The following is a 12,574-nucleotide window of genomic DNA, read 5'->3' as shown; positions in this document are numbered from 1 at the left end:
CTCCAGGGCCGTCCACAAATCCCTAAGAGTACAAGGCGGTGGAGATTTCTTCTGAACAGCACGTTGCAAGACATCCCAGATATGTTCAATAATGTTCATGTCTGGGGAGTTTGGTGGCCAGCGGAAGTGTTTAAACTCAGAAGAATGTTCCTGGAGCTACTCTGTAGCAGTTCTGGACGTGTGGGATGGCGCACTGTCCTGCTGGAATTGTCCAAGTCCGTCGGAATTCGCAATGGACATGAATGGATGGAGATGATCAGACAGGATCCTTACTTACGTGTCACCTGTCAGAGTCGTATCGAGGCGTATCAGAGGTCCCATATCACTCTAACTGCACACGCTACACACCATTATAGAGCCTCCACCAGCTTGAACAGTCCCCTGTTGACATGCAGGTTCCATCGAGTCATGAGGTTGTCTCCATACCCGTACACTTCGTTCCACTCGATACAATTTGAAACGCCGGCTGGAGTGGCCGAGCGGTTCTAGACGCTACAGTCTGGAACCGCGTGACCGCTACGGTCGCAGGTTCGAATCCTGCCTCGGGCATGGATGTGTGTGATGTCCATAGGTTAGTTAGGTTTAAGTAGTTCTAAGTTCTACGGGACTGATGACCTCAGAAGTTAAGTGACATAGTGCTCTGAGCCATTTGAACCATTTTTGAACAATTTAAAACGATATTCGTCCGACCTGACAACATGTTTCCAGTCATCAGTAGTCCAATATCGCTGCTGACGGGCTCACGCGAGGCGCAAATCGTTGTGTCGTGCAGTCATCAAGGGTACACGAGTGGGCGATCGGCTCGGAAAGACCATATCGATGATGCTTCGTTGAATGATTTGCACGCTGACACTTGTTGATGGCCAAGCATTGACATCTGCAGCAATTTGCGGAAGGATTGCACTTCTGCCACTTTGAACGATTTTGTTCCGTCGTCGTTGGTCCCGTTCTTGCACGATCTTTTACCGGCCCCAGCGATGTCGGAGATTTGATGTTTTACCAGATTCCTGATATTCACGGTACATTCGTGAAGTGGTCCTACGTGAAGATCCCAGCTTCATCGCCACCTCGGAGATGCTGTATCCCATCGCTCATGCGCCGACTATAACACTACGTTCAAATTCACTTAAATCTTGATAACCAGCCATTGTAGCAGCAATAACCGATCTAACAACTGCGCCAGACACTTGTCTCACATAGGCGTTACCTACCGTAGCGCCATATTCTGCCTGTTTACATCTCTCTGTGATTGAATACCCATAACGATACCAGTTTCTTTGGTGCTTCAGTGTATATCTCTGAAGTGTATGTTGTTGCAAGCCTCCCTTGGTCATCGACAGCAATACAGGTGATCTACTGGACTTGTTTTCAAATCTTGGGTAAGATATTGCTGCAATAATTGCTGCTGGTGTAGAGAGGCGAGAATCGTCTTCCAGTCGTCTCTTGTCACTTTCACTGCACAAAAGTTGCAAGTGTGCTGCAATAGTATGAACTCTTTGATGTTCAAATGGTTCTGAGCACTATGGGACTTAACATCTGAGGTCATCAGTCCCCTAGAACTTAGAACTACTTAAACCTAACTAACCTAAGGACATCACACACATCCATGCCCGAGGCAGGATTCGAACTTGCGACCGTACCAGTCGCACGGTTTCGGACTGAAGCGCCTAGAACCGCTCGGCCACCGCGGCCGGCTCTCTTTGATGCACTCGAACCCAGTGTCTCTTCAGAAATTTTTGAGTCTCAAAGCTCTATGTAATTGTATAGACGCATGTCGGGTCGAAAAATTATTCCATATAATGGCAAGCTTACTCGGAGTTAAGTAGCTGAGGAAATAATAGGATCATCCAGGATCGAATCCTAAAATTGTGGGTTAGTAGTCTGGAATTGAAGCCACTGAGCCACAAAGGCACATTTCTAGACAAACCATTAATAAGTTACTTATCAAGCAGAAACTGCACGGAGCCAGCGGAACAAATACTGATTCTGCACAAGAAGTAAACAGAAAAATATAGGTGGCAATGTATGTTATTCACTTGTTAATCAGGTGGCATCCAGGAAGTAGTTCGCGTTCGGAGTCACTGAGATGTCGCGTCCGATTCATTCTGTTGTTACTACTTTACTAACAACAAAACACTCACCACCTTTTTTTATACTGGCGGGTCCGCCTCTCGTGACCTGTAGTGGTTAATTCCGCATTTCATGAGGTTGTTCGGATAATTTTAATCAGATAGTACATATTGTTTATTGAGCAGTGCAGGAACGTACAGCCACGTCACGTACACTGAGTCATGAAATGGAGTTGTTTGTAGCATGGCAAGGGGAGCTGCAGTCACTTCTCTTGAAGAAAAGAGTAAGGCATTGCAGATGGAGCACTGTTTCTGAGTATACACAGAAGGGAGAGGAATCGGCCGCCCCTTTGAAAAAAAAAGTCATTTCATTTGAATTAAGCGATTTAGGGGGTCAGAAAAGTCTACATCTGGTTGGCCAGGACGAGGAAGTGAATCCCAGGCCTCTCAAATGCGGAAAGATTACCTTAGTTACTTCAGTACTTCACTCGCTACATGTTTCGAAAATTCTGATTCTTAATCAGACATGGCATTGAAACTATTAGAGTATCGCAGTTTGACAGTAGGAGAACAGCTGAACGTAAGAAGTTGCTTCTTTTAGTGAGAATTGTGCCTTGAACATGCCGATTAAGGAAAAGACATTCACATACGTAAAGTGTAGAATTCTCTGAAAAAGGATGAAATTTCAACAGAGGAGACGGCTAAAAGCTTCTGACTTTCTGGCTTTCAGCCACCAGCGAAGTACCAGCTATCTGCGACACGCTAGAATGATGAATTATTCCCGGGAAGATATTCCATTAGCACAATAAATCCTAATACATTTGTTAAAGTTTCAAACCCTGATTCCAAGGCAATTTCAAATTATACCTAAACACATGAGAAATATGCCTCGAAAGTATACAGGAGTAGACCAAAATGTAAGCTGTAACATGAATAATACAGTATGTTATAATACATGGCGAAATTTTTGTCGTATATAGGGTGTTTATTTTAACTTGAGATGACTAAATATCTCGAAAAAACGCATCGTACGAAAAAAAATGTTCGAGGTGGAAATTTAATATTAGTAAAGGGGACATCCGTCTGCGCTATAACTGGCCACCTCCTAACCACCTCTCCTGCGTAGTCGGGGTCAACTTTGTATTTCAAACAGGAACCGCCCATTCTATTGCATATTCGGATTCTACCAGAAGTATACGTACGGTTTACTCAAACCGTTGTTCCCCATTTGTGATAGCTGGCGCTATTATCGACAAATATCAAGTGTGCCTGTTTTAAAACTTAAGAATCGACGCATTTAATTCTCCATTTCAGTTTACGATGTAAACGTAAACCTTTGCGTTCTGACGGTTGATATTGATGTTCAAGCGTTACTCGAGTATTGCAAATGTGATTGTACATTACAAATAATAAGGCTACACGCAGACATTTCTGACAAATATGCTACCTATATGGCAACGTTGTTTTCTCTTCCCTACGGGGTTGGTTGTGGTGAGTCTCCAGACCATCGGACCGCTTGATTTCGGTGATCGCCCTCGAACCCCCTCATGAGGGTGACTGATTTCGGTGTGTTTCCATCCAACCGCCGTAACCCTTGCGCTGGCCACTACCGGCGGAATACAAGCCACAACTATTGTAGTAACGTAAAACGTCCCTGAAGTGACAGTATTTTTTGGCGTAGAATACAATAAAAATGGGGTTTTCACATTGAAAATGCGAAGTTGGCCCCGCCCACGCAGAAGGAATTGTTAAGTTCAAAAAAATGGTTCAAATGGCTCTGAGCACTATGGGACTTAACATCTTAGGTCATCAGTCCCCTAGAACTTAGAACTACTTAAACCTAACTAACTTATGGACATCACACACATCCATGCCCGAGGCAGGATTCGAACCTGCGACCGTAGCAGTCCCGCGGTTCCGGACTGAAGCGCCTAGAACCGCACGGCCACCACGTCCGGCTAATTGTTAAGTGGTGGCCAGTTGTAGCACAGACAGAATTCCTCTTTATTGTTATTAACTTTTTTGGCACGATGCGTTGTTTTCGAGATATTTGGTTGTCTCAAGTTAAAACACCCTGTATATATAAAGAGTGAAGAAAAAATGCCGCACTCGGCGGTCGGTTTGCGATTCCTCATCCCGTCTAACGCACGGCTTTCCGGGCGGGAAGGAGCGCCTGGTCCCCGGCACGAATCCGCCGGCGGATTTGTGTCGAGGTCCGGTGAACCGGCCAGTCTGTAGATGGTTTTTAGGTGGTTTTCCATCTGCCTCGGCGAATGCGGGCTGGTTCCCCTTATTCCGCCTCAGTTACACTATGTCAGCGATTGCTGCGCAGACAAATTCTCCACGTACGCGTACACCACCATTACTCTACCACGCAAACATAGGGGTTACACTCGTCTAGTGTGAGACGTTCCCTGGGGGGTCCACCGGGGGCCGAACCGCACAATAACCCTTGGTTCGGTGTGGGGCGGCTGAGGGGTGAAGTGGACTGAGGTAGTCGTCGTGGGGTTGTGGACCACTGCGGCTGCGGCGGGGACGGAGCCTTTCCGTCGTTTCTAGGTCCCCGGTTAACATACAATACAATACAATAGTCTCGTTCGCGCCAAACTTTTTGTTTCCAGTTAAAGCATCAAACTGTATCCAGTTTACACATCCACAGTGTTGTATCCTGTGTATTTCTTTCGGTTACTATTAACTTTATTTAAATATTAATACATAGCATGAACTTCTTACAAACCACTTTGTTTCGTTCATGACACAAATAAAGCCAATAGAAAATAACAGTGGATACAGTAGCATCGTCTGTGACAATGAGGTACAAGAAATGCAATAGATAGGCTACACTTGATTTCGCATTATGTTACGCACAATAATTTCATTCTGTGCGTTTTAACATCCAGGCTTATCTTCGCAGAGCAGAATGTACACGCACGAGCAACGTTCACTTCAGAGAAGATGTTCAAGCGACGACCTTGCATTTCTCATACTTCGCCACTCACTGTACCACGCTTGGCTGGATCCTACGCAACACACCTGCACCGACCATTATCGAAGCGGCATGCACACGAACTATTAGGTCGTGCACATCCTTTGGTGGAGTACTATAAACTTATTCATTTAAATGTCCCCACAAATAAAAATCTAATCGATTAAAGTTCGGAGACTAATCCATTTCCCTGGAGACGGTTCATTTAAATAGTTACTCAAATTCATTTCAAAGTGTGGCGGTGCACTATCATGCTGAAACCATAGCTTCTGCCGAACACCAAGTGTAACGTTTTCTAATACTTCAGACAAAGCATTGCGAAGAAACGTACGATACAGGGGCGCGTTCAAATTGTCCGTCTGTAGGTAAGGGCCCAAATTCACTCCTATCACGATTCCAGCCCAAAGATTTCTGCCAAATCCTGCCTGAAAGCCTCGTTCACGGGTGACATGTGGGTCGTGTTCCGACCAACAATGGCTGTTGTAGAGGTTGAAAAATGTCATGTGACGATATGATGTCCCTCTTATAAACGACGAGAACTAGGGAACGGAGGTCTAAAAATAAAAAAAAGAACCTGACAGGATTCGGACCATAGTTCCATGGTGGATGCGGATTTGAGGTCCTAGGAGTTTCCGCAGTGAGCTACAACTGCTAATTCGGCTGTGCAGAGTATTAAGCGTTCCTCCGTACATTCCAATGCGCTCCATGATGTGGCAGTGTTGCCAAAAATGGCTCTGAGCACTATGGGACTTAACAGCTATGATCATCAGTCCCATAGAACTTAGAACTACTTAAACCTAACTAACCTAGGGACATCACACAACACCCAGTCATCACGAGGCAGAGAAAATCCCTGACCCCGCCGGGAATCGAACCCGGGAACCCGGGCGTGGGAAGCGAGAACGCTACCGCGCAGTGTTGCCAGCTACTCGTTTTATACATGTGTTTTCAAAATTCTCCCAATCTGATTTTGCTAGATAAACTTTTGTCTTAAATCTGGGGATGAATCACCAGAGTCGCATGAAGTGAAAATGGCGACTCCACAGCAGCGCGCACAAGCAGTAGTGTGATTCTCAGAAACAAAATCGCCGATTACTGTTCAAGTGTATCTGGACATGTTGGAGCAGTTTGTGTACCCTCAGATACAAGACTTGCAACCCAACATCGTTTTTCAACAAGATGGAGTTCCGCCGCAAGGTCAATGGCTGTTCGCAAGTTCCTGGATAGGAAATTTCCGAGTCGTTGAATCGGATGCGGAGGACCCATTGTCTGGCCACCACATTCACCCGACATTACGGCGCTTGATTTCTTCATGTAGGGATTCGTGAAGGACCGTGTGTATGCGACCAAAGTGGACGATATTCCTACGTTGCGACATCGTATCACTAATGCAATTGCAACAATAACACAGGAAATGTTACAAAGAACTTGGCAAGAAATTGTATATAGACTCGATATTCTTCATGTTACAAATGGTTCACATGTAGAGGTATATTGATGATAAATAAATAAATTCTTTGAGATGCTCTACAATGTGGTGCAATTTTCATTGTCGGATCTACTGTGATTTTTTTTCCTGGGTCTTTGAAATCAGGGAGGTTTGAGTGGGACACCCTATATATATATATATATATATATATATATATATATATATATATATATATATATATATCCTGTCTGACAAAAATTTAAGCACCCTGGAAACATGGGTGCACATCATTGATGGATAAAGGATTAGAGTTGCAATTCTATGTTACATGTAGAACAGCCACCAGAGTACATTAGAGTTGCACGTGTTTAGTGTTGTTACCAGGCCTGGTAGGGTATTTAAGACGTCTGAACAGCGTCAGATGGCGACTGACCACGGTGAAGGACACAGAGATGCTGCATACTAGTGTGAGACAGCTTTGTCAGCACCTGACAGAGTTTGATAGTGGCCTCTTTGTAAGTCTCCATTTGGCTAACAGATCGAATCGTACAATATCTAGATTTGTAGGGCATTCGAATGTGACAGTGGCCAGATGTTAGACTGCGCGGGAACATGAGGACAGGCGTAGATGTCCTCAGGCCTCCGGTCGACCATGTCTGGCCAAAACAGAGGAGGATCGTTATACTCTGTACCAAGCACATCGTAACCCCTTCACATCTGCGCCCACCATCCGAGAACAAGTAATAGTCCCCCTGCTCATTCTGTTACATCCCGCACCATTGGTCGGAGACTATCAGCAGCCGGACTTCGGAATTTAGACAGCTTTGGAAGGGATGAAGTGCCCGTGATGGATTTGTTACTCAGATGGCATCCAATGACCAAGCCACGTTCGAAATCACTGAGCTCTCCTAACTGACCCTTTCTGCGGTTACTGCTTCTCTACTGACAACACGATATTCTCCGCCTCCTTTTATACTATCGGATCCGCCTCTCGTCACCTGCAGTCGGCAGTTCCACATTGCATAGGGTTGTCCGGATACTTTTGATCAGATGTTCTATAAAGGAAAACAGCAGTATTCTGCACGAATTTCTTTAGCCGGTGGGAATGTGTCACTAAACTAATAAACTTCACTGGGAGAGATACATGAGTTAGTGTATTGCAGAGAGCTTTATTTACAAAATTCCGAGAACCTAAGGTCCAAAATGACTTAAGAAACATACTCGTGCGATGACCACAACGTTAGAATTAGAGAAATCCAGCCTCGTACAGAGAGCTTCCTACGTACCATCCACGAATGAAATACAAAGGCGAGATAATTATGCTTGGTGTGCTATGTGGCCTCCGGTGTCTTATGTAATACATGTATATAAGTACGTTTGTAACCTAAAGTAAATAAGATAGTTAATTAATATCAGCTCCTCACTCGTTCTCAGTTTTTCGCCGCCTGTTATGTGACACACAAGTGAAAGTAACCACGACCAGCAAATGCGCGAATATATGCTCACAAGTAGCATGAAAACACCGTGTTATTAATGACGTGTAGCGGTTCTTTTGTAGTGAAATATGTAATATCGTAATTTAGTTTTATATAAATCTATTAGTAACTAGTAATAGTAACGTATGTTGTTGTTGTGACGGTTCGATGTTTTGCCGAGTCTTCCAATAATTGAACGGTTATTTATAATTACAATATTAAAGGTTTAATGATAGATAAGTAGAATCAAATCTATTTATGTATGAAACTCATATGGAATGCTCGAGAATTACCGACCCATACGCTATCTTTAGGACTACAGAATACAAATAATCTATACAGGAATAAAATTTACATAACGTCAACTGGTGTCTGTAAGCGTAGGTTATTGTCCCACTCTGAGCAGGCAAAACTCGAAGAGATACTGACGTTGCCGTAAACCGAAGAGCAGCAAAGTAATCCACACTAGAAGCAATCTAATGCATTCATTTTTGTTTTCTGTTTCATCACTTATTTTCAGTTCATATTCTTTCTAGCTAATTACGATTTTAGATATATGTTTATTATAATGCTTTATTGTATATATTAATGTGTTTTTTAGTGCGTGACTAGAATTTTGAATTTTTAAAAAGTATTAGTTGGTAGAGAATTTTCATTTTTCTGAATGTATTATACCGCCTGCTTTAGGCACACAGCAGGGCAAGTTTTTCAGACTGCAATATCTAAATAATTGAAATTTTTTGCGGGCCGGGGTGGCCGAGCGGTTCTAGGCGCTCGAGTCTGGAGTGCGCGACCGCTACTATCGCAGGTTCGAATCCTGTCTCGGGCATGGGTGTGTGTGATGTCCTTAGGTTAGTTAGGTTTAAGTAGTTCTAAGTTCTAGGGGACTGATGACCACAGAAGTTAAGTCCCATAGTGCTCAGAGCCATTTTTTTGAAATTTTTCCTTCCGCGCTCCACAGGATGCCAGAACTTAATTAAAAGCGGGTGAATAACGATAACCTGCCAGTGAGAGCCTGACAACTCTCTCACGCTAATTCATTTTTCAGAAAAGCACAGGATGCTGTCGTGACGTGACAACAGGAAACTGTTTTCCGGCAATATTCAACCTTTTGAATTTCCCAATAAGATGCCAGCAGTAGGATCGAAATGTTGAGGAGTATAAAAGGAAAAGTACGTGCCTATACGTGAAAGACTCCTGAAGACATTGGAAGAATTGAAACTGATAATGTAATGGTAAGACAGAGGCTTCGAGATCACATTTCAAGCTGTAAGACATTTCCAGGGGCAGGTGTAAACCCTTACAATATAATTTATTGTTTATGAACTGCGGAGTGAAACTGGTAACCTGTGTAAAGGTACGAAATTAAGAAGATGTGAATCGATGAACTGAAGGAGCAAGAGGTTGTTGAGTGTTTCAGAAGGAGAATTACGCGATGGTTGACTGAAATAGAGGAAAGGAAGGCAATAGAAGACAAAACTCAAACTTCGGAAAATCAAATGGTGGAGGTAGCAGAGAATAAAATAGGTAAAAAACACAAGGTCTAGTAGAAATCCTTGTTTAACACATGGGATATTGCATTTAATAGATGAAAGAACGAAACTTAAAAATATAGCAAATGAAGCAGGCGGAAGGGAGCAGAGACGCCTAAAAAACGAGATTGCCAGAAACTGAGGAATGGCTAAGCTGGATTAGCTGGAGTACAAATGCAAGGCTGTAGAAGTATGCGTGACTAGGTGAAAAATAAATGCCGCCAATATCAAAACTAAAGAAATCTTGGGAGAAAAGTGATTCAGCTATATGCTTATCAAAAATGGTTCAAATGGCTCTGAGCACTATGGGACTTAACATCTGAGGTCATCAGTCCCCTAGAACTTAGAACTACTTAAACCTAACTAACCTAAGGACATCACACACACCCATGCCCGAGGGACGATTCGAACCTGCGGCCGTAGCGGTCGCGCGATTCCAGGCTGAAGCGCCTAGAACCGCTCGGCCACTCCGTCCGGTCTATATGCATATCAAGAGCTCAAGCTGACATATCAGTACCATGCACTGAAGGGAAAGCTGAAAAGCGGAAAGAACATATAGATGGGCTATACAAGATAAATGAACTTAGAGGCAGTATTATAAAAAGGGAAGAGGAAGTAAATGCATATTGTAAGGGAGATACGATACTTTGAGTCCTGGATAGCTGCGGGGCTAGCACTCCGCTTTCGGGATTTGGGGAGACGTGCCATCGCTGGAACAACGCCCGGCAAATTAACGACGAGTGCTCTTGTGCCGGCCAGCCTGAACGTGGTGTTTAGGCGGTTTTCCACATCTGATTAGGTGAGTACTGGACTTCTACTCACGTTTCACCTCAGTTACAAGATTCGCAAACATTTCGAAAACGGTCTAGCTCTTTCACATGGGACAACACTAGACGCACACAGATGGAATACACAAATTCCGTTCTGGGTTGGAAGGAAGGAAGGAAGGTGTGGTGACAGGAAGAGAGTCCAGCCACCCTCTACCACTAACATATTAACATGCCGATACCGAGAAGACACGGGCAATGCCACTACTTCTAGAAGAATTTGACATAACACTGAAAGACTTAAGCCGAAAGAGGCCCATAGCGCAGACAAAATTCCTTCAGAATTCTTGAAATTCTTGGGAGAGTCAGCCATGACAAAACTTTTCCATCTGGTATACAAGATATATTAGACATTTGTAATTCCCCCAGGCTGCAAGAAGATTGCAATAATTACAATACCAAAGTAGTCAGGTGCAGACGTGTGAATATTACTGAGCCGTCAGTTTAATAATTTATGGTTTGCAGAATAGTGACACGACTTACTTCCAGAAGAAAAGAATGGTTGGTAGAAGCTGACCTCTGGGAAAATCACTCAGGGTTCCAGACAACTGCAAGAACATGAGAGGCGACGCTGACCCTATGACCTATCTTAGAAGATAGTGCGGTGAAAGGCAAACCAATGTTTACAGCACTTGTATATTTAAAGACGTCTATTGACTACAATACACTCTTTTAAATTCTGGAGCTGTTTGTGCTAAAAATACACGGAACGGAAAGCTATCCACAACTTTTACTGAAACCAGAATGCAGTCGTAAGAGTTGAAGGTCGTGGAAGGGCAGTCGTAGGTTGGGACCCAGGGTTGTAGCTTACCACAATGTTAACCAGTCTGTACACTGACTAACGTAAAAAGTTACAATGGAGAAATTTGGGAGGGATGTTAAAGTTCGGGGAGAAGAAATAAAAACTTCGAGGTTTGCCGATCAGGTCGCAATTCTGTCACAGAAACAAAAGAACTTCGAAGATCAGTTGAACAGAATGGATAGTGTCTTGAAAATATGTTATTAAATGAACATCAACGAAAGTAAATGGAGGGTAATGGAGTGTAGTCGAATTGAATTTGGCGATGCTGAAGGAATTAGACTAGGAAATGAGACACTAAAAGTTGTAGACGAGATTTACTGTTTGAGCAGTAAAATATCTAATGATAGCCGAAGTGGAGAGGGTATGAAATTCAGATTGACAAAAAAGCATTTTAGAAAAAGATGAATTTGTTAACCCATAACATAAATTATTTAAGTATTAGAAAAACTTTTCTAAAGGTATCTGTGTAGAGCGTAGTCTTTTGCGGAAGTGAATCGTGGGTGATAAGTAGTTCAGACGAGGAAAGACCAGAGGTTTTTGAAAGGTGGTATGTTGAAGATTAGCTGTGTTGATCGAATAACTAATGAGGAGGTACCGAATCGAATTCGGGAAAAAAGAAATTTATGGCACAGCTTGACTAAAAGGAGGGATCAGTTGATAGGACACATCCTGAGGCATCAAAGAGTAACGAATTTGGTAATAGATGGCAGTGTTGAGTGCAAAAGTTGTAGAAGGAGACCTAGGCATGTATACAGTGAGCAGGCCAAATGGATGTATGTTACAGTAGTTATTCAGAGATGAAGAGACTTACACAATACAGGCTGGGGAGTAGATATTATTTTTATTGACAAGGATCACGAAAGCTTGCCGATGTATGCAAAGCACTCACCTTCTCATTAATCAGGGACGACGCTGGGTAAACGAATGGTATGTAGACCAGCATGAAGAGGACAGACGTCCAATCTACGGCATAGCTGCTGACGTCGTAGTACTTGCGCACCAAGTTTCCGACTATTGCGTACTGTATCCACTGCCAGAGGTTTGACGTCGAAAAGAGCACGTAGATGGCCAGGACGAGCCAGCGCCGCGGGTAGACGCGGACCCGCAGCGGCAGCGGCGACTGCGCGGGGTCCTGCAGCGCCACCGCCGCGTAATCAGCCCTGATGGACATCTTCCGCGCGCTCATCGCTGCCATCCACTGCCACCCGCCAACGGCTCCCAGCCATATAAGTTTGTTTGCAGCACCGGCCTCCGCACCTAATCTCGGCGTTGCTGTTACTCAACGCCTGAGGCCCTGCCTCGATACTAATCTCAGATAATTCTCCAGAAAACAGACGTCTTTGGCACAATCCTTATGCATATGTCGGTTGTGCCCCCACGTCATGTACAGTTTAGAGCTACATGCGCGTGACAAGTGAGCTATCGCCATTACGCAATTATTGTGTGGCACGCCT

The 12,574-nt window shown here is 43.9% G+C and overlaps 1 protein-coding gene across 1 annotated transcript in view; it reads right to left on the bottom strand.

Moving 5' to 3' along the window:
• Positions 1-12,306, bottom strand: part of LOC124722467 (uncharacterized MFS-type transporter C09D4.1-like) — a 176,161-nt gene extending 163,855 nt beyond the window's left edge. Inside the window, exon 1 of the mRNA XM_047247623.1 lies at positions 12,010-12,306. Within this exon, the coding sequence (XP_047103579.1) occupies positions 12,010-12,306 (297 nt within the window). The remainder of the gene's footprint in view (positions 1-12,009) is intronic.
• Between the last annotated feature and the right edge of the window lie 268 nt (positions 12,307-12,574).

Source organism: Schistocerca piceifrons, chromosome X, assembly GCF_021461385.2.
Source record: "Schistocerca piceifrons isolate TAMUIC-IGC-003096 chromosome X, iqSchPice1.1, whole genome shotgun sequence".
In the NCBI taxonomy this organism is placed as follows: Eukaryota; Metazoa; Arthropoda; class Insecta; order Orthoptera; family Acrididae; genus Schistocerca; species Schistocerca piceifrons.
The sequence above is the reverse complement of the archived record's forward strand: the minus strand, read 5'-3'. Positions and strand labels throughout refer to the sequence as shown.